The sequence below is a fragment of the Anser brachyrhynchus genome (genome assembly GCF_964034855.1).
Source record: "Anser brachyrhynchus genome assembly, chromosome: 22".
Classification (NCBI taxonomy): Eukaryota; Metazoa; Chordata; class Aves; order Anseriformes; family Anatidae; genus Anser; species Anser brachyrhynchus.
In genome coordinates this window covers 5798036-5819498 of record NC_137715.1, presented here as the reverse complement: position 1 = coordinate 5819498, position 21463 = coordinate 5798036, and the positions used below count along the sequence as shown (strand labels likewise).

The following is a 21463-nucleotide window of genomic DNA, read 5'->3' as shown; positions in this document are numbered from 1 at the left end:
CTTTTCTTTTCTTTTCTTTTCTTTTCTTTTCTTTTCTTTTCTTTTCTTTTCTTTTCTTTTCTTTTCTTTTCTTTTCTTTTCTTTTCTTTTCTTTTCTTTTCTTTTCTTTTCTGGAAACAAGTATGGGTTTTTCTTCTTCTCTTCCCTTTCCTCCCCTGTCAAATAATGAGACGCTCATCTCCCAAGCACCAAGTGGTAAGATGAGGGGAAATGACCTCAAGTTGCGCCAGGGAAGGTTTACATTGGATATTAGGAGAAACTTAACTACTTCAAGGGTTGTGCATCATTGGAATACGCTGCCCAGGGAAGTGGTTGAGTGACCATCCCTGGAGGTCTTCAAGAAACGTATAGATATAAAACTTAGTAGCATGGTTTAGTGGTGGACTTTAGTACTACGTTAAAGGTTGGACTAGAGATCTTAGAGGTCTTTTCCAACCTGAATGATTCTATGATCTATTAAAAGATGTTGGGAGCATGTGAGGGGTGGAGAATTTTTGATTATCTATGAAATAATGAATATTTCTTCTATAAAGCAAGGCATAAAATTCAAAAAAATAGAAAGAGAGAAAAATCTTCATCTCTAGCATCTGATACAAGGTGATGTATTATGAATACTGAATTAGTAAGTTTCATATACACTCATACTGGACAGAAGAAACAAAAACTTTCTAAGTACACTTTGAGATACATCCAATTTCCTAGTGTTTCAAGTTGTCAGGACATTTAAAAACAGTCAAGCATAAAAGAAACAGGCAATCCAAATATGCAGAGGAGAAGAAAGATTCCTTTAAAGCAGAATAAGTTTATACCTTTCTCAGCTCAGCTATAATTTTGACTAGTGTTCCTTTCACTTCTTTGTTCCTCAGGCTGTAAATCAGGGGGTTTAATGTGGGAATTATGGCTGTGTATAAGACAGCTAAGATTTTCTTAGTGTCTTGTGAATTACTGGACTTGGGCCGCAAGTAAATCAAGGTCCCACTACTATAATATAGTGTTACAACAATAAGGTGTGAAAAACAGGTGGAGAAAGTCTTGTGTCTTCCCTCTGCAGAGGAAATCTTCAAGATGCTGGAGATGATACAGGCATAGGATACCAAGATGAGATAAAATGGTGTAAAGATGACCAGCACTGTGGCTGTAATTATCTGCTTCTCATACAAGGAGGTGTCAGTGCAGGAGAGCATAATGAGTGGGGGAATATCACAGAAGAAGTAGTTAATCTTGTTGGGCCCACAAAATGGCAATGTGAACACCCAAACTGTCTGCACCACAGACACAACATTACCACTGGCACATGACAGCAGGACTAGGGAAAAACAAGCTCTGCTGTTCATGATGATTGCATATCTAAGGGGGTTGCATACGGCCACATAGCGGTCATAGGCCATGGCTGCCAAAAGGTAGCATTCGGTAGCTCCTAAGAAAATCACAAAATAGAGTTGTGTAGCACAGCCTTTGTAGGAAATTGTCTTGTCCTCTGACAGGAAGTTTACTAACATCTTGGGAACAACAGTGGATGTTGTAGAAACATCCAGGAAGGATAAGACCCGGAGGAAGAAGTACATGGGCATGTGGAGATTGGGATGCACTGTGGCAATGAAGAAGAGAAGATTTCCAGTGATGGTGAAGGTGTAAATCAAGCAGAATGTGAAGAACAGCAAGTTCTGCAGTTCTGGGTGGTTGGACAATCCAGAGAGAACAAATTCTGTCAGAAGAGTATGGTTTCCTAGTTCTGGTCCTTCTGATGGCTTCATCTGGGAGGAATCAAATGGACAGAGTGTCAGAGGAGTAGTCACTGCAATGAGATCAGGGCACTTCAGCCAGTTACTGAAGCAAGGAGCCTCTTGGGAATCCCTGGGGAGGCATTGGATTGAGGGTTACCACTCTGGAGATGGCTTTGCTGAACAAAGAAGGCAATTGCTGTGTATGCTGTAAGAGTGTAACACTGGTGTTCACTAAGTTTCATAGTGTGGGAGAGTGACCAAAACATACATCTATTAGGAGTTGGTATTTAAGGGTTTGCTCCATTATGGGTGTAGGGTTAATTGCCAAGAACATGTGCTCCCCCAGATGTCAGGTTAGTGGTCCCAAATGGTTCCACAGGAATTCCTTGCACTAAAGACAAAGCCCAGCTGACAACGAAAACACTGACAAACCAAAGAAAGAAAAAACAAAATAAAACAAAGCAAAACCGAGTAGCCTTTTTCTATAGTTTGTTAACAAAAGAAGGGATAATAAGAGGGAAAGATACCCACAGAGAACACCAATAAGGCATAAAGAGTGAAGTTCAGTGCTGTCTGCCTCTTTAGTCACATTGATTCATTATCCTGACGAGTGTCTCTATGTGTGTGATGCAGATGGAGCACTATGCAGCACTGTGGCAGCTGTGGCAGCTTCATGTTTTGTTACTGCCCAGAAGGGGAAACTGAGAGAAAGAGAGAGAAGAAATTAGACTGCCACAGCAGAACAAATGGTCATTAATTCTGCGTTCTCCAGGCTCAAGTTCTGTTACCTAGGGGGGAACCCAACACTGGACTACACTAGTGAATCTCAAGGCACAAAATGTTCTTTGGTGGCAGAAGTGTATCCTTATATGGGGAGAGTGGTGCGGAAGTACATTTTCCACAATACATATAGGGACCTGATCAAGAGACCACAACAAAAGAGAAGAATACATTATCAAAACAAGAGCAATGCTCACAACCCTGTCATGATTCAGCCACCATTTGTAAATACTTAATCCAGTTTCTCTGTCTCTCTTACCCTTTTGCTGCCCTTTTGTCTGTGGTTTTTCTAACATGAACAAGGAAGTCAAAGTTGTGGAAGTGGGAGCCACAGATGATTTTAATTTATATATAAAATAAGGGAACTCTTAACATCTTCAGGCATTTAAATATCTAATGTATTTGAAGGGAATCTTTGTGGTTTGCATTGCTTCTATTGGCATAGAAATGAAAGAATAGCACATTACTGAAGTTCCAGTTTTGAGAGAGATCTTGATATAGCCTACTCATAATAGAGAAAAACATTAAAAGTTACCCTTAGACTGTAAGGGCACATATTTACAATACTTTTCTTAACTTTTGAGGTCCAAGTAGCTGAAGTAGAATCTACCTAAGCTCTTTGATCATTTACAAAGTTTTAACCTATTGCCTTGGTACGAAGTTTTAACCTATTGCCTTGGTTTAGCTTTTAATTAAAGTTAATTAAACTCATAGCAGTCATTGTTTTACTGATAGGTTTTATTACCTAATGAAAAACACCTGTGAAGAACAACTCTTACTTTGTGTACTGCTTTTTTAGTAACTATGAGGACTTACAAGTTTTGGTCTTACTACTTCCTTGGATTTGCTTTGTATAATAATAATAGGCATTTTGAAGTAAGTGTCTTACCTTCAGCAGTTCTGCCATCCAGTGTCTCCAAAACGGGTTAGGTGATTTTCACTAGAAGAATTTCCTTTCTTTTTTTTCTTACATTACAGACAGTGTTGGACCGATGATGCCTACAGCCAGCTTACATTGCAGTGTCCCCTCACAAAGCTTACATTTTTGTTTGTTTGGTTTGGCTTGGTTTGGTTTCTTTCTTGGCCAAGAGAACATCTGAACTACCTCTGAATCATCATTTACTCTGAGTTTAAGTAGACTCTCTCGAAATCCCTATTTCCCTTTTGGGTGGGATCTATTTCAGATGACTTTGGAACTGTAGAAGTTGGTTGATCTGAACTTGAGGCTCCCTCTGGAGACAATGGGAGGGAGCGAGCCAATTCCATACTTCTAATAGTAGATTAAATGCTATTTTGAGTGGCAAACTTCTCTTACTTGTCTGTAAAGGGGGATCAGAGTGACTTCTTCAGACTTAAGCATATCATGTTTTACATGTTTAATGCTATGAATTGTGCATCCTGAAACAGTTGATGATCATTATTAACCAAGAGGGTGTGAAAAATAGCTGAAAACATCAAAAGATGTGTGATTCAAGTGATAGAACTATGGGAGAGAAAACTGTTTTAGCCCTACCTTAACCACTGATCTAGTCTGCTGTCTTTGTATATTTGGGCAGGATGCTTTTAGGGGCAGTAGCTGAGATTTCATTCATTTCTAGCTAATTATTTTGAATCTTCAGTCTTACCTACTTTTTAACTTTAAATCCTTCCCTTCCCTTCCCTTCCCTTCCCTTCCCTTCCCTTCCCTTCCCTTCCCTTCCCTTCCCTTCCCTTCCCTTCCCTTCCCTTCCCTTCCCTTCCCTTCCCTTCCCTTCCCTTCCCTTCCCTTCCCTTCCCTTCCCTTCCCTTCCCTTCCCTTCCCTTCCCTTCCCTTCCCTTCCCTTCCCTTCCCTTCCCTTCCCTTCCCTTCCCTTCCCTTCCCTTCCCTTCCCTTCCCTTCCCTTCCCTTCCCTTCCCTTCCCTTCCCTTCCCTTCCCTTCCCTTCCCTTCCCTTCCCTTCCCTTCCCTTCCCTTCCCTTCCCTTCCCTTCCCTTCCCTTCCCTTCCCTTCCCTTCCCTTCTGTCACATTTATACGGTGTTATGTTCCACATGAAAGTTCAAATCACTGGCAGAAATAATCATGATGACTGAAGATGCCAAAATGATCAATATATTACTTCAGCCCGTTAGCAAAATAATGAGGAGAGAGAAACCATGAGAGCACCTAGAAGAATACAGCAACAGGAATTTCTGTATGATTCTATTTGACACACTTCAATGCTCTCTATCATGGGCACAATCTTCATTTCCAGTTTTAGATGGACTTACTGTGTTTAGAAAGATGAATCACTTCTGTACATTGTGTACAGTATTAACTTCAGTAGGACTCATATACCTGTGGTTAGGCATTTAGTGTCATTTGGATGTCTTAGGATTGAGCCACGAGTACAGGACAAATAGATATGTCTAAAAACTAAGGGAAAACAGCACCTTTCTAGAGCCGCAGCTGGAGACTGAGGGGGATACCCTAGAGAATCTAAAATGAAATTCAATGGGTATGTTTAGGAAAAAAAAAAGACAGTCAATAAGTACATTAATCCAAACACCTGTGGTGCTAATGTCAATATATGGATTAATCATCATGCCCCTTTCAACATCCAATGAAGAAGAACAGTCTCTTCAATTACAACATTCATCTCTAAGACAGTGTGATGGGGCAGATCACCTTCTAGGCCTGTGAGAGGTGCTGACTTCTACCACTGAGCTATGATTATATTATCTTCAGGGCACACCCTGGCACATGACAACTGTTCCCCTAGCAAGCAGTATTCCAAAAAGGTGGTGCTGCAGCTAAACAGGTCAGTTCAAAACAGCCCTGGCACACTTCTGTTTATCCTAGATACCTGCTTATCTCTAAGTATGGAAGTATAGGGCCAATGCTTGTGATCACACAGATTTGCCTCTGAATCTATTAGCTACGGTACTTGTCTCAGTCTTTCTCTGATATTCCGCAACTGCACAGTCTGTTCTCACTTCCTCTTTGCTCCTTAACTATTTTCAGGTCCTGAGATATGAGCGTTCCACCAAGTTATGCTTCCTATATCCATGTCTCTAGGCTTGCAAATCTAGCTGTCTGTTGCTGCTCTTGTCAGGTCTCTTGAAATCATGATAGGATGAAAAGTAATGGCTTTAAAGTAGAAGAGGGCAAGTTTAGATTAGATATAAGGAAAAAATTCTTTACTCTGAGGGTGGTGAGGCACTGGAACAGGTTGCCCAGAGAAGCTGTGGATGTCCCCATCCATGGAAGTATTCGAGGCCAGGTTGGATGGGGCTTTGAGCAACCTGATCTTGTGGGAGGTTTCCCGGTCCACAGTTGGGGGGTTAGAACTAGATGATCTTTAAGGTCCCTTCCAACCCAAACCATTCTATGATTCTATGATTCCATGATTCTAAGATTCTATGACTGTGCAGTACATTTCTGTATTCAGCAGAGAAAGATAAGCACATTCAAAAGTCTCTTCATCCTATACTAAGTCAAAAATCTAAGTGATTTCTCACATTTAGTGAGAAATTCTTCTCAAAAGGTATGTATTTCTATTAACAGAAGTGAAAGTCTAGATAGTTTAGTCTAGTAGAAATTTAGACCAATTTCAAATTTCTAGAAGTAGATGAGAAAAATATTCACTCTAAGGGTAGTAAACAATAAGTTTATTTCTTGCTTTAATCTGAAAGCAGTATTCATCTTGCTTCACTTTTGGTATCTAGAAGTTTATATATTATAGTTACTGACTCATTTTACAGCCTGTGGACGAAGTATTCAGTTTGACCATGAGAGTTTTCAGATGTCTAGACATTTAGATCCATATCATATGATGTCTAAGACATCTGCACAGGGCTAGCACATACAGTGCAATACTTAGGGCATATTCAAGCCCTTCTGAAATGGGAACTTAAAGCTAGACAGAATTTGCAAAATCATACTATGCACCTAAACATAGACAGTCTAGTCACTTCCCATATATCTACTACCTAACTGCTCTTTCCAGCAACCAGATACACCTTACCTACTTCTTTGTGCTATGCCGTGGTTGCCTGTTTCTAAGTTAATGATCTAGAAACTCACTTAATAATCAAAGGAGAGAAAGATGTGTCCAAGAACAATTTCTCCTGAAGTATAAAACAAAAAAAAATATGCATGAATATTTAGTTAAAACTGGTTGTTCTTATCCATTGCCATTCTCCCTCCTAAAGGGCCTAATTCTCTACCCTGAATCTTAACATAAACTAGGATTAGTAACTCCAATTTAATAATTCTAAATTGTCATGTCTAGCAACGGCAGCCATTAAGACTGAAGAGGAGAATCCACTACCCAGAAAATTTAAAATAATTACTTTAACAAGTGTTAGTTAATGGAGGCCAAGAATTGTCCCTGGCCTGTTGAAATATGGAATTATATTATTTTCCTTACTGTGAATTTTGTCCAGTTCAGTTAGCCTTGGTTTTTAATCAGTAGTACTCACAATTTATGTGGTGCGATTTTCTTGAAACACAGAGGAGTCAAATAATAGTTGAGGAAAAAAATATTGCCTTTAATCTCTCCTTGTTAGGTGTTTTTATTAAAAAGTGCCACGATTGCCCACAGTCTGGTATAATATCAATGTGAAAACAATATTGTAGCAGTTTCTGAACCAAACCACAATGAAAATAAACTAGTTTACCTGAAAATGGCTTTTTTTTTCATACAGTAGAGTAAATGGATGTAGTAAATTCTCCACTGATTACATCTTCATAGCTTTTACTTGTTCCAACTGTTTAAGATTTGCCCTTTTCCATCCATTTGCCCTTGTCCATCTGACAAAATTTTCTTCATTATATTCTCCATTTGGTAAATATTTTCTTTCTTTAAAATAGTAAGAAATTTTATTCATAGAATTATAGAACAGCTTGGATTGGAAGGCACCTTAAAAGCATCTAGTTCTAACCCGCCCCTGCCATGGGCAGGGATGCCACACACTAGATCAGGTTCCAAAGCGCCTCATCCAACCTGGTCTTGAACACCTCCACAACCCCTCTGGACAACCTGTTCCAGTACCTCACCACCCTCTGAGTGAAGAATTTCCTGCTAACTTCTAATCTAAATCTCTCCTCTTTCAGTTTAAAACAATTCCCCATTGTCCTGTCATTATAAGAGAAGGCTTAGGGGAGACCTCAGTGCTCTCTACAACTACTTGAAAGGAAGTTGTAGGGAGCTGGGGGTCAGCCTCTTCTCACAGATAACTAGTGATAGAACAAGAGGGAATGGCCTCAAGTTGCACCAGGGGAGGTTTAGGTTGGAAATGAGGAGACATTTCTTCTCAGAAAGAGCAGTCAGGCATTGGGACGGGTTGCCCAGGGAAGTGGTGGAGTCACCACCCCTGGGGGTGTTTAAGGAAAGGTTGGATGTGATACATAGTGGGTGATATTGGCGGTAGGGGGATGGTTGGACCAGATGATCTTGGTGGTCTTTTCCAACCTTAATCATTCTATGATTATCTGAGCTAAAAGTTGCTCTCCATCTTCTTTATAAGCCCCCTTTAAGTATTGAAAAGCTGCAATAAGTTCACCCCGGAGCTTTCTCTTCTGTAGGCTGAACAGCCCCAGATCTTTGTGGCCCTCTTCTGTATCTGCTTTGACAGATCAGACACATCCTTGTGCTGGGAGGCCCAGACCTGGATGCAGTACTCCAAGTGGGGACTCACAAGGGCAGAATAGAGGGGAACAATCACCTCCCTTGACCTGCTGGCCACTCCTCTGCAGGATGCAGCCCGGGATGCAGTTGGCTTTCTGGGCTGCAAGCACACACTACTGGCTCATGGGAAGCTTTTCATCCACCAGAACCCCCCAAGTCCTTCTCTGAAGGGCTGCTCTCAATGAGTTCTTCTCCCAGTCCATACTCATGTCTGGGATTGCCCCAACCCAGGTGCAGCACCTTGCACGTTGACTTGTTGAACATCATTACGTTCATGTGGGCCCATTTCTCAAGCCTGGGGTACATGAGCAACCTGATCTAGTGGGTGACATCCCTACCCATGGCAGGGGGGTTGGAACTAGATGGTCTTTAAGGTCATTTCCAACCCAAGCCATTCTATGATTCTATGATTCTATGATTCTATGATTCTATGATTCTATGATTCTATGATTCTATGATTCTATGATTCTATGATTCTATGATCTAGACTGGTAATGTAAAGGGCAGTTATTTATAGCTCAAGTGGGCCCATGGCACCTCTGGCCATTGTGGAAGAGCCATAAAATTTAGATGAGTTCGTGACTGAGGTGTGGACTTACACAGTATAGCATAAGTTACCCATGAATATGAAACGTGCCGCAAGCCTCTCTGGTATGGGGGTTGATGGCCAAAATATCAGTATTGGGAAGCCTGGCAGACTGCTTTTATCACACTGCCACAAATCCACCAAGACAAATACCACATGCTTACAATGGTAGAAGTGACAACCAGATGTCTGGAAATATATCCTGTGTCCTATGCCACTGCTCCAAAGCACTAGCCTGAGCCTTGAAAGGAAAGTTTTACAGTGACGTGTTACCACAGAAAGAACTGAGACATCAGAATTCATTTCTGAAACAACCTCAAAGACACCAGTGTCAAAGAGTATGGCATTGAGTGGGTATATCACATCCCCTATCATGCACAAGCCTCTGGGAAAATGGAACAATACAATGGACTGTTAAAGACTACACTAAGAACAATGGGTGCTGGGACATTCAGACATTGGAATATGCATTTGGAAATAGCCACGCGCTCAGTCAATACTAGGAAATCTGCCAAGTGATCTGGCCCTGTACAGTCAAAACTTTTATTTAATGTAGAATGGGATAAAGTCCCTGTAATGCACATAAAAACAAAACAAGCAAACAAACGAACAACAACAAACTACATGCTGGCAAAGACAGTCTGGGTTATTCCTGCCTCAGGCAAGAGCAAACCAAAGAAGAATGAATTTTGATGGAACCAAAGTGCAACGATGATACAACTGGACAAGTATAGCAGTGTTACACCAGAGCTGGTCTCTGCATGCAAAAATTTAACACCACACACCACCTCTTCTACCCTGAAAGACCATTATGTCTGATGGAGCCCAAAGTCATGAAAGCAACAGCCCTGGCATAGAGGGCTGAACCATAGAGGGGTAGTCTGTACACCAAGGGATATCTGTGTGCATATACCAAAAGGCTGGAAAGGCGGTGATGATTAATGAGAATGTTTTGGAAACTGTGAGACCTGACCATGACATAAATGGTATAGAATAAGAGGTGGATATTGTCCTGGTTTTGGCTAGGACAGAGTTAATATTCTACATAGTGGCTGCTATGGTGCCATGTTTTGGATGTAGGAGGAAAACAGTGCTGATAACACACTGGTGTTTTAGCCGTTGCTAAGCAGTTCTTACCCTAAGCCAAGGACTTTTCAGCTTCTCATACTGCCCTGGTAGTGAGGAAGCTTAGGATCCACCAGAAATTGTGAGGGGACGCAGCCAGGACAGCTGACCTAAACTGAGCAGAGGTGTGTTCCATACCATATGATACCACACTGAGCAATAAAACTGCAGAGAGTTGACCAAGGGGGCTTCCATTATTTGGGGACAGGTTGGGCATGAGTTGGGTGTTAGTGAGAAATTGTGTTGTGTATCACTTGTGTTTTGTATTCTTCCTCCCCTCCCCCATTTTCTTTCCTATTAAACTGTCTTTATCTCAACCCATGAGTTTTATCTGTGTGGTACTTAGCTGCCGGCTGGGTTAAACCACAGCACATTGGCTGTCCAGGTCTCCAAGTACTCAGTGAAGAATCCTAAAATCTGAATAAGTCTGAGATGAACCTTTGTCTCTTCTATGATGGAGAACATTTGCATAAACTAAACTAAACTAAACTAAATTAAATTGAGGTAAATACCTGTATATTAAATGAGTAAGACTTTCCCATTCTTACACAGTAGCTTTGTTCTCTGTTCACCACTGCTTGATTTCCTGGACTACTATTTTATTGTGATAATGATAAATTACCAATATTTCATGCAATGCATTGATCTGAACAAAGAATATTTCTTAAAAAAAAGTTTGGACATTTTGAAAATTTTGATATAGAATATATATACTTCTATTCTACTTTCAGAAAAAATCAAAAATGTTTTCATATTTATTGTCAAGTCTTATGTTCTGCATTTTTTCACCCGATCACAAATATTCCACATGAAAACAAAAACAACAAAAAATAAATCTGGAACAACCATACATAAATTCCCTAGAATTTTTTAAAAATTAGAAACTTAGAAAAAAACTGGACCCTTAGTAAAAGGAACTACTATAATGGACAAGGGATGTTTTTATTGGTTTAATTATTGCTGTTGATTTTCTGTTTTCATACAGGTTCATTGTTTTATTAGTCTGCAACCACTTTGATTTCCAAGCAGTTATTACCTTCAGAGACAGCATTGACATCTTAGTCTTCTGTCAATTGTTGTTATTTAAATTTCTTTTTATGATTCTATGATTCTTTTTCTAAAGCAAAAATCAGTTATTATGATGACATTATTTGCTTTGATTTTATATTTCTCTGTAAAAGAAAACAATCATCTATGAAAGGAATGACAGTTGTGAATTTCTCATTCTGAAAAAGATATTGTTGAGAAATTTCTTGATGGCATTCTTCATCTCTGTGTTCCTTAAAGTGTAGATTATGGGATTCAGCATTGGGGTGATGATAGTATAAAGAGATGACATGGCTTTTTCCACCACAAACTTTTTGAATGGCCATGCATAGATGAAGATGCAGGGTACAAAATGGATGCTCACCACTGCAACCTGGGCTCCACAGGTGGAAAAGGCTTTGTGCTTCCCTTCTGTGATATGTGCCCTGATTTTGACCAAGATGACAACATGTGACACAATCAGGACAATAAATATGAGGATCATAAGCAGTCCACTGTTGGACACCATGAGCAACTCAACCGCATAGATATCTGTACAGGCTAGTTTGATTACCTGTGGGAAATCACAGTAGAAATTGTCTAGTAAATTTGGTCCACAGAATGGCAACTGAATGATCAGTGCTACCTGCACAATAGAATGAACAAATCCCCCTATCCATGCTCCTGTGACCAGGCCAAGGCAAACATTGTGATTCATGATATTTAAGTACTGCAAAGGTTTATGAACAGCCACAAACCGGTCCAGAGTCATCACTGTGAGGAGGAAAACCACAGCACCTCCTGTGAAATGGAAGAAAAAAATCTGTGCAATGCATCCTCCAAAACTAATGGACTTATACTCAGACAGGAAGTCCCATAGCATCTTGGGCAGAGTCACTGAGGATTCACTGAGGTCTATGAAGGCTAAATTTCCTAGAAAAAAGTACATAGGCTTGTGAAGCTCTTGATCTATGATTACTGTGGTGATGATGGTGACATTTCCAAGCCAAGTCATTGTGTAGATTATGAGGAAAGTTGCAAAAAGTACATACTGTAACATGGCACTTTCAGTAAAACCAACAAAGAAAAAATTTTTCACAGTGGTGGTAGAATTCTCCAGCTCCATTACTACCCTATAGGATGCAACCAACAGAGATAAGATTAGGTGAAGTAGTTATTATTCATAAATGCTGTTACTCAGAGTAGTATATTAGATATTCTGCCTCAAATGACATACCTGGCAGATTCTGGAGTTCCTTCTTCTCCGAAAGTGGCCTGATTCCTTGTCTGTGGTATGGATGATGAAGAGCTGTGATGGGAAACTTCTTGGGATAGCTAGCTTTGAAATCAGCAAAGATGATGTGAGGTATGGATTCTTCAGATACACAAGAGCCAGTTGTATTCTAGAGATGTCTGTTATTCCTTGTGCAGTTTTGTGGAGGCTTAAACTTCCTGCTAGTGGGTGAAAAGATTGTTGCAGATAACAGTTCACTTTCATGTGACATCTTATACACTAAAATAAAAAAATAGTTTATCTTCAAGGGCTTTAAAAATATTGTAGAATCTGCAAGGTACGTGTTCTCAGTGTTACTTGTACCTTTTGGAAAAACAGAAGTGTTTCTTCAGTCTATCCAGGTGTTGATAGTTCCAACATACAAGATTCATCTTAGCTAGTTGTCTACACTGATTTCACGCTAAACAGAAAGAAACAATTCTTTTCACAGGACAATTTTTAAAAGATCTTTTAGGTGTTTACCCCAAAGTAAATGAAATCAAGTTCAGTAAGTATTGCTTTCTTCTTAAACTATACAATCTTAACGTCTATCTCCAATGAGTTTCTGAATAATTTCAGCTAAGGGCTTGTTAATGATTGCAGCACTGCAACAAGTAGTTGCTTAGTAAAATTGTCATAATTGAGTATGTGATTGGCTGGTTTAAGGCAAGAGTGAAGGGGGTGTATTCCACATAAATTTAAGCATTTAGACACTTTAATTAGGAGTGAGCAAGCATGCAAGCAAACAAATAAGATTATTCACTGTTTTCATTTTTTTTTCCCCAGGCAATGAGATCTGCTGGGTAGCATAATGTAGACAGATAGGATTGATCTCACTTAAACATAGCTGCCTAAAATTCAGTTGACTAAGTCTACACACATCATCCAGATCCTATCTGTAATCAGTGGGAGAAGATAGATAATTACATGGAGAATTTATCTCACCAGAGTTGTCCAAGACCAGTCAGATGAATCATCACAGCTGCTGATACAATTTCAAAAGGGGGGGTAACATCCATTTACCAGAGAAGGAGTAAGGGAGCTGGTGCTCATATTTCTCCAGGCCTAGTCTAGGAGACAAGCTATTCTTTGTCTAGCGTACATGAATGGAAAGGGTTGTTTCTATTGTTACTTCACTGCCTTGATTTTTTTTAAACTTTTGCCACCTTAGGAAATATCTTCACTTTGCCAACTAAGTTACCTGTACAATTTGCCTTCAATACCTCTTGTGATTACTCATTTCCTCATTTCTGTGGATCCCTCCGGCAGATGGGCTCAGACGCTCACTCTGCTCAGTAGCTAGCCCTGGATCCCCGTCTCCCCAGTTGCTGGTATCTGGACATACAAATCCCTAAACACAGACAGTGGGATTAAGTGCACCATCAGGAATTTTGGAAACAACACCAAGACGGGTGCTATGGTCAATACAAGGACGCCATCCAGATGGGAAAGTTGTTATGGTCAATACAAGGATGCCATCCAGATGGAAAAGGTGCTATGGTCAATACAAGGATGCCATCCAGAAGGACCTGGACAAGCTTTTCAGGTGGGCCTGTGCAAACCTCATGAAGTTCAACAAGGCCAAGTGCAAGGTCCTGCATTTGGGCTGGGGCAATCCCAAGCATAAATACAGGCTGGGAAGAGAAGGGGCAGAAAGCACCCCTGAGGAGAAGGACTTGTGGGTGTTGACGGATGAAAACCTCAACACGAGCTGGCAATGTGCACTTTCAGCCCAACCGTATCCTGGGCTGCATCAAAAGAAGCGTGACCAGAAGGTCTAGGGAGGTGATTGTCCCACTCTATTCTGCTTTTGTGAGACCCCACCTGGAGTACTGCATCCACCTCTTGGGCCCCCCAGTACAAGAAGGGTATGGATTTACTCGAATGAGTCCAGAGGAGGGCCATGTGGATGACCAATGTGCTGGAGAAGCTCTCCTATGAAGACAGGCTGAGAAAGCTGGGGTTGTTCAGTCTAGAAGAGAAGGCTCTGGCCTTCCGGCTCCTCAAGGGGGCCTACAAGAAAGCTGGAAAGGGACTCTATCATACAGTATAATGAGGGTAGATTTTGATTAAATACAAGGAAGAAGTTCTTTACTCTGAGGGTGGCGAGGCACTGGAACAGGTTGCCCAGAGAAGCTGTGGATGCTTCACCCCTGGAAGTGTTCAAGGCCAGGTTGGATGGGGCTTTGAGCAAACTGATCTAGTGGGTGGCATCCCTGCCCAGGTGTTGGAAATAGATGATCTTTAATGTCCCTTCCAATCCAAACCATTCTATGATTCTATGACCTGAGATCCCACTCCAGTACAGAATTCTCACTTAAGTCAACTCACTGGGGTCTCTCCCTGGTGACCAGACCATTTGGACACAAGCATCTTAATGGTTATGGGTGTGCAGAAGCAGAAGTGAGTGAAACCACTCTAAGGATGAGTATGAGTGACTGAAATCAGATTTTTAAATTGAATGTCACTTTCCCTTTCTAGAAGATCTCACTTTGTACCATGCTACATTAATTGCTTATACTCCAAGGTTGCATACATGCACCTTCCCACGTATTAGTGGAATTTCCAAGAAAATTTCCTCCAAACCACCAAATGTAGGAAGGGCTTGAAAGCTGATTGCAAATGGAGCTTAATCCTAAAAGCCTAATCCTAAAACATTCAACAGAGAGTTTCCTTACTGGGACCAAGCAGAAGAATTCTTCAGTGTCCATGTGGTTATGCCAGTCTTTGAAGGCTGTCTCTCTTAGGAAGCAGTACACATTGCAGCTGTCAGTTAACTAACAGTAAAAGGGTGGGGGGAAATGAGATTTTTCAGTAAACAATGACTAACAACTCAATAGAAAATATATACTCTTAATCATGTGAAAATATGGTTTATAGAATCATAAACTTCAGTGATAGAGGACCAAAAGTTAAAAAAAAAAAAAAAAAAAAGGATGAGGAACATTGACAGAATAAAATGCAAACTCTGTTAACTGCTGGCCTACAAAATGTTGATTTTTTAGTTTGCTTTTTAAAGAGAAAGGTAACATAAGCCATTTCAGGATATATTGTTTGCCTGACTTCAGAATCTTCACAACAACAAACTAATGGCAAAATGGTTAATTATATTTAGCAATTGTTTTTTGTTTAGATGTGCCCAGGGAAATTAACTTCCCTGTGCAACATTGGAAGCCTTATCTCTTCATAATTAAAACACTGGAGAAACAAAGTTAAGGAAACTTCATTTAAGCTTCAACTAACTTTGCTTCTGAGAGTTGATCTACTTTTACCTCCATGAAAAGAGTTAGAAAATTCAAATTTTAAATTTTATTTCCAGAACAGGCAAGGTAAGACCTGAAGTGACTTTTTGTTTTGTTTTGTAAAAAGATTATTTAATTTAATACAGTAACTCTACAGTGAGCAGCCTGAATCACTTCAAGGGACCATGCCTTTCAAATGGCTACAGATTTTAATTTTGCCTCTTTTAAAGATGATTCAGATTGCGCTCCAAGAGGAAATAGATGTTCGAAATCATTCATCCATTTAGAATAAACATTATTTATAATTGCTGCAGAGCCCACCCATCTAACTCTACCATCCATATACCATGTTCCCTGAATTCACCTCTCCTGCTCCCTGTTTCTATATGCCACATGTGCATGAAAGAAACCCCAAATGAATAGCTCGCACAAACAGGAACTTATGTTTTTGATAGTGAGATTGGTCTTCAGCTAGTGTAAATCAGAATTTCACCTCTAATAATAAATACTGACTTTTGGTGTCTAAGAAACACAGCTATTGATTTTGCTAGAGTCTACCTCACTCACACATGCCATCCTGTCTCCTTTATAAAGAAGGCAAGTTCTGGTTAAATTGTGTCATTTAGTAGATCATAGTTTCACAGGCTGTAGCCAAAATAGACCTAGGAAGCAGCTTGTGGTTAGATTCATGTCTCTAACTCCCATACATGATCTATTGATTCCAACATGTCCAAATGACGTGGTTTTTTTTTTCTTTGTTTGGTTGCTTTTGTTCTTTTTCTTTTTCTTTTTCTTTTTCTTTTTCTTTTTCTTTTTCTTTTTCTTTTTCTTTTTCTTTTTCTTTTTCTTTTTCTTTTTCTTTTTCTTTTTCTTTTTCTTTTTCTTTTTCTTTTTCTTTTTCTTTTTCTTTTTCTTTTTCTTTTTCTTTTTCTTTTTCTTTTTCTTTTTCTTTTTCTTTTTCTTTTTCCTTGCCTGGCATTAATTAATTAATTCATCTATTTTTCCTGTGCCTTGAAGAGAAACTTTTGGGACTCCACAGGGAACATTCCCTTTATTTATGTAACATTGATACAAAGACCAACATAATATTAGGAGTACATGAAGAAGATGGAGAAATTTTTGAGAAAATGCCATCGAGTGTAATATAGGCATCACTCTTAAGTATCCCTCCACAGAACCAGCATGGCACCGATCTTAGAAAGGTATTTTTTTTCATCAAGTACTGCTGCCCAACAGATATTCTCAGGCCTCTCACGAACTGAGACATGCACATACCTGGTTCTTTAGGTGTATATCAGGAATGATCTTTAATCATTAGTTTCATTCAGAGTTCATGATTAGCTGTAACAGAGACAGAACTTGTGCTGAGACAGAACTTGTATAAGAATAAAGAAGAAACAGAAGTTGCAAAGGCATTTTGTTGGCTCTTCCCTAGCCTTAAGGTATATATATGCATGCTTGAAGGTTCACCTCTCTATGTGCATACACACAAACACAGCACACTTTCTGAAGTAAATAAATGCATTGTACTTGTGATATGTTATATAATATTTATAATGAATACAGTATCACATTTTTTTTGGAAAGGTATCCCTTCAAGGAAGATGTTTTATTTCACCCAGGCAAAGGGACCACCATGGAGAAAGGCATCCAGTACCTGAGACAATTAGCTGTGCTGGAGGTGATTTATGGTGACCTAGACAATAAACCCAAATACAAAGATCCACATGAAGTCAGATGCACACGGCCCATGTGGTGGAAGTTTGTACAGAATGCACCATCGTTGTATGCCAACTCATTGGCAGTAACAACCTGGAAAGATGGAGAGGAACACAAGGTAGATGCATTGTCTGTCCAACTTCAGCAATATGAAGAAAGCCTCTCTTCCGCTCTATGGGCATGTGTCTCAGCGATGAAGAAACTTTCCCAAGAGGTCCACCAAATCAAAGAGTTATGCCCTATTCCTCATCTATATGAACCAGTGTCTCAGCTATTAGGAGTAAGTGTTCCTCTGCCCAAGAGAGGACATAGTGGGTACACACCATGTGCCATCCTGTGGTTTTTACCTGCACAACCGCAGAGAGGACATGAAGTGGGATGGAAAATCTACCTCAACACTAACGCATAGGTACATGAATGACAAGGAAAAACAATGGAAAAAGGGAGTGAAAAAGGGACTGCTAAGAAAATGACTGCTGCAGTATCCAGTGAACAGATCTCCAGAGTAGATGAGTTGAGTTTACTCCTGGCTTCAATGAAGGGACATTTGATCCACATTTACATGAAGTGAGTAATGAATTTCAACACAATGACCAGGATTGATTGGAAGGACCCTGCCTCCAGCCAGGCAGAGGAAAGAAACAATCAGGTTTATTGGACTGCGTGGATTCAAAGGCTTGGCACATCAGACCCACAGTAGTATTAGGCTCTAGTGGACACTAATACACAGTGTACCTTAATGCCAACAAGCTAGAAAGGGGCAGAACCCATCTTTATTACTGGAGTGACAGGGACAGCTGGTTGTATTGGAGGCCAAGGTGAGTCTAACAGGGAATGAGTGGCAAAAGCACTCCACTGTGACAAGTGTGGAGGCTCTGTGCATCTTTGTCATAGACTACCTCATGGTATGGTATTTTAAGGATGCAAAAGGGTACTAGTGGGCTTTTGGCATAGCTGCCTTGGAGACAGAGGAAATTAAACAGCTGTCTGCCTTGCCCAGTCTCTCAGAAGATCCTTCTGTTGTGGGATTGAAGAGGGTTGAAGAACAGCTGATATTGCTAATACATTTTTCTCAATCCCTTTGGCAGCAGAGTGCAGGCCACACTTGGCTTTCACTTGGAGTGGTGTCCAGGACACCTGGAATTGACTGCCCCAGGGTGGAAATACAGCCCTACCATTTCCCATGGATTGATTCAGACTGTGCTGGAACAGGGGGAAGCTCCAGAGCACCCGCAATACATTGATGACATCATCAAGTGGATCGGTACAGCAGAAGAAGTATTTGAGAAAGGGAAGTAAATAATCCAAGTCCTTCTGAAAGCTAGTTTTGCTATAAACCAAAATGCAACGCTACAGGCTTGGGGCAGAGTGGCTCGAAAGATGTGCAGAGGAAAAGGATCTGAGGGTGCTGATTGATGCTCGCCTAACCATGAGCCAGCAGTGTGCCCAGGTGGCCAAGAAGGCCACTGGCACCCTGGCTTGTATCAGGCTTGTGCCAGCAAGACCAGGGACGTGATCTGTATTCTGCTCTGGTGAGGCTGCACCTTGAGTAGTGTTCAGTTTTGGGCTCCTCACTACAAGGCCATCGAGACCCTGGAGCATGTCCAGAGAGGGGCTACAAAAGTAGGAGAGGAGAGGAACTACTGGTCTGTAGTTCCTCAGTTCTTCCTTTATAACCTTTTTAAAAATGAGAGTGATATTTCCCTTTTTCCAGTCACCGGGTACTTTTGGCCTAAGTGCCTTGATTTTTCAAATATGATGGCGACAGGCTTGGCGACTACATCAGCCATTTCCTTCAGGACTCTGGGATGTATGTCATCAGGACCCATAGATTTGTAGTTGTTAAGTTGCATCAGGAGGTCCCAGGCTTGTTCTTTGCTTAGAGTGGGAGGGACTCTGTTCCCCCAGGCCCTGCCTAGAGGTTCGGGGACTCAAGAGATATGGGAAGCCTGACCACTAGTAAAGACTGAGGCAAAGAAATTAAGTATCTCTGCCTTCTCCACATGTGTCATTATCAGATCTCTGTCTTCATTTGTCAGAGGCGGTACTCTCTCCTTAGTCTTTCTTTTGTGGCCAATGTACCTGTAGAACCCCTTCGTATTATTCTTTGCATCCCTCGCCTAGTTTAGCTCTTGGTAACTGGAGTTTCCTCTCTGAGAGGCGCTGAGGGACCCATTTGCCACCCAGACAATCTCTCAGGAGGTTTGCTGCCTACCTTGAACCCGTATTCATGACATCACAAAGATGCTACCAAGATTGGTCAAGCCAGAGGACTATCACTCATTCCTGCTCTTAAATAATCATATACCTTAGGGCTTTTATTAAGACACGTGGGCGTCTCAGTTAGCGCTCTGGAAGCACAGCTGCTTTCTATAATTATGTAACCTCCACACTTGGAACAAGAAACCACCTGCAGTCCCAGTTGTCTGTTAAGGAGACAAAGAAACTAACATACAGAGGATGTGAAGAAACAAAAACTTCTTCATCCTCTGGCATGCACCATTCATCCTTTATCGGCAGGTGGTGAGTGAAGCAGCTAAGGTCATAGGCAATCTGGTTGCAGTCTGTTGTGCTAGTGCTGACAAGCAGACGGGGAAAAATCACTGAGAATGGGCATGGAATTTAACAGAATTGAACCTCTGGTGCATGCACAGCAGTGCTAAACACAGGGGTGTGGGGGAGAGGAAGAGAAAGAAGACTTCAAGCCAAGATGATGGACTACCAACAGAGATCCTGAAAGTGAGATATGTATTGAAGATTTTATGTATTTTAGCTTTTGTAGGATTCTAAAGCTGGGATTGCTTCAGAAATAACATCACGGCTTGGAGTGAAGCTGAGAGTTTGGTAGCTGGAGAGCTGTTGGTACCTGGGAAGCACTTGGGAAAACAGTAGGTAAGAGATGGAAGGATTAGGGGAGTTCAAGTCTTAGCTGTCTTGCATTCACACATGATTCAGGGAATGCTGATAAAACTGATGTCAGTAAGAATAACCCCAAATCAATGAACTCCCACAACCAATAAGGAAGAAAAGAATTACAGGCAATACTGTTCTCCTCCCAATACAGGGCTTGAGACGTTGACTGCTCACCTTGCCTGAGGAGGAAGGACGTTCTACCTTGAACAGTGGATGACAAGAAGGGTGAGAACACTAGTTGCACAGACATTTAGGTTCAAGAATGCCAGTCAGAACCAGGGAATAAATTCAGAGATTATATATAATTTTAATCTGTCCAAAGAAAAAATGCAACTGAAAGTCTGAGGTAGACATGTAGAGCAGAATTCGAACAGCTGAACATAGCATTCAGTGCTGTCAGGTTAAGGGCTGGGATATCTCAGACATCTTTACCAGGTCTGCCATAGCTGAGACGCAGGACCCATCATTTTAGATCTGAAACTGTAGAGCAGAGCACATAAAATGGCACAAGAGAATTGTGTTTATGAACCTGTGTTCTATCCCTACACTTGCTAAGGAGAATTGTATCTTCTACCTTATACTGTGTCCCCGTGGTTGATATGTTTGTTATGTTGACATCTTCAGATGTAGATATGTACACACCAGCATCATAAATTATGCAGTAAGTAACTAACTCTAAAAAGGTGGCTTTGCTGTAGAAAATACGAGAATAAGTCATCACACTCAGATTGTGATTCCTTGGGCTCCTGTAAACAGTTTCTTTTTGAAGCAGATGACAATGAAATGAAAAGACAAAAGAAGGTATTACATGTCTTTCCTGGCAAGTTTCTTTCCAGTAGTGAAGACTCAAATGCAGCAGGGGAAATAGGAAGAAGGCAAAAGAAGGAATAAACTTGAGTTCAGACTAGCCACTCTTTTTCACAGTGGAATGGAAACTGGGTGAACTGCAATCTGCAGCTGAAGAGTGGAGAGAATCTTGACACAAGAAGGCTTGTGTCAAGACTTGGGTCATCAGGGAAGTAGGTACAAAAACTGGGAAATATTTACCACCCTTCTGACATGGCACGGCAGGAAACAGCAAAGCGGATGTAGCTTCAATTGCTTCTTTAGCAGTTAGGGCTGAGCAACCTAGGTAGTAGAGATGTGAAATCATCAAAGTCAAGTGCAACCACAAAAGTATCTATAGCTAAGTAGAGGTGAAAGGAGAGTGTTACTGCATTGGATGGGTGTGTAGGGTCAGATAAAGGACAGCAGTGTGGAGCAATAGATTCCTTCAGGAATCTTCCTGACATGTGATGGGATGGGAAGGGTTGTTAGGTTAGTTCCAGAGCTGACCAGATCAATGAGAGGAAATTTTAAGTGAGGCAAAGAGACACTTAGCTCCAGATGCCTGTCGGTATGGATTTGCAGGTAGCTGAGAAATTAAA

At 40.8% G+C, this 21463-nt stretch overlaps 2 protein-coding genes across 9 annotated transcripts; both read right to left on the bottom strand.

Annotated features, from left to right (window-relative positions):
• Positions 1–195: 195 nt before the first annotated feature.
• On the bottom strand, positions 196–2385 carry LOC308181512 (olfactory receptor 10A5-like). The gene has a single exon (XM_080564898.1). The coding sequence runs from the start codon at positions 1752–1754 to the stop codon at positions 804–806; it is 951 nt and encodes a 316-aa protein (XP_080421024.1). The 5' UTR covers positions 1755–2385; the 3' UTR covers positions 196–803.
• A 4654-nt stretch (positions 2386–7039) lies between these two features.
• On the bottom strand, positions 7040–21380 carry LOC308181510 (olfactory receptor 4D1-like). Of its 8 annotated transcripts, XM_080564891.1 has the most exons (4): positions 13364–14393; positions 12487–12583; positions 12127–12344; positions 7040–12022 (listed from the first exon to the last, which is right to left on the bottom strand). In XM_080564891.1, exon 4 carries the CDS (start codon positions 12013–12015, stop codon positions 11056–11058), a length of 960 nt encoding a protein of 319 aa, XP_080421017.1. In that variant the 5' UTR covers positions 12016–12022; positions 12127–12344; positions 12487–12583; positions 13364–14393; the 3' UTR covers positions 7040–11055. The 8 variants fall into 8 exon arrangements, with proteins under 8 accessions (XP_080421017.1, XP_080421015.1, XP_080421016.1 ...); XM_080564889.1 differs by adding an exon at positions 20611–21380 and having other exon boundaries at positions 12127–20516; XM_080564890.1 differs by adding an exon at positions 20611–21380 and having other exon boundaries at positions 12127–16745.
• Positions 21381–21463: the final 83 nt, after the last annotated feature.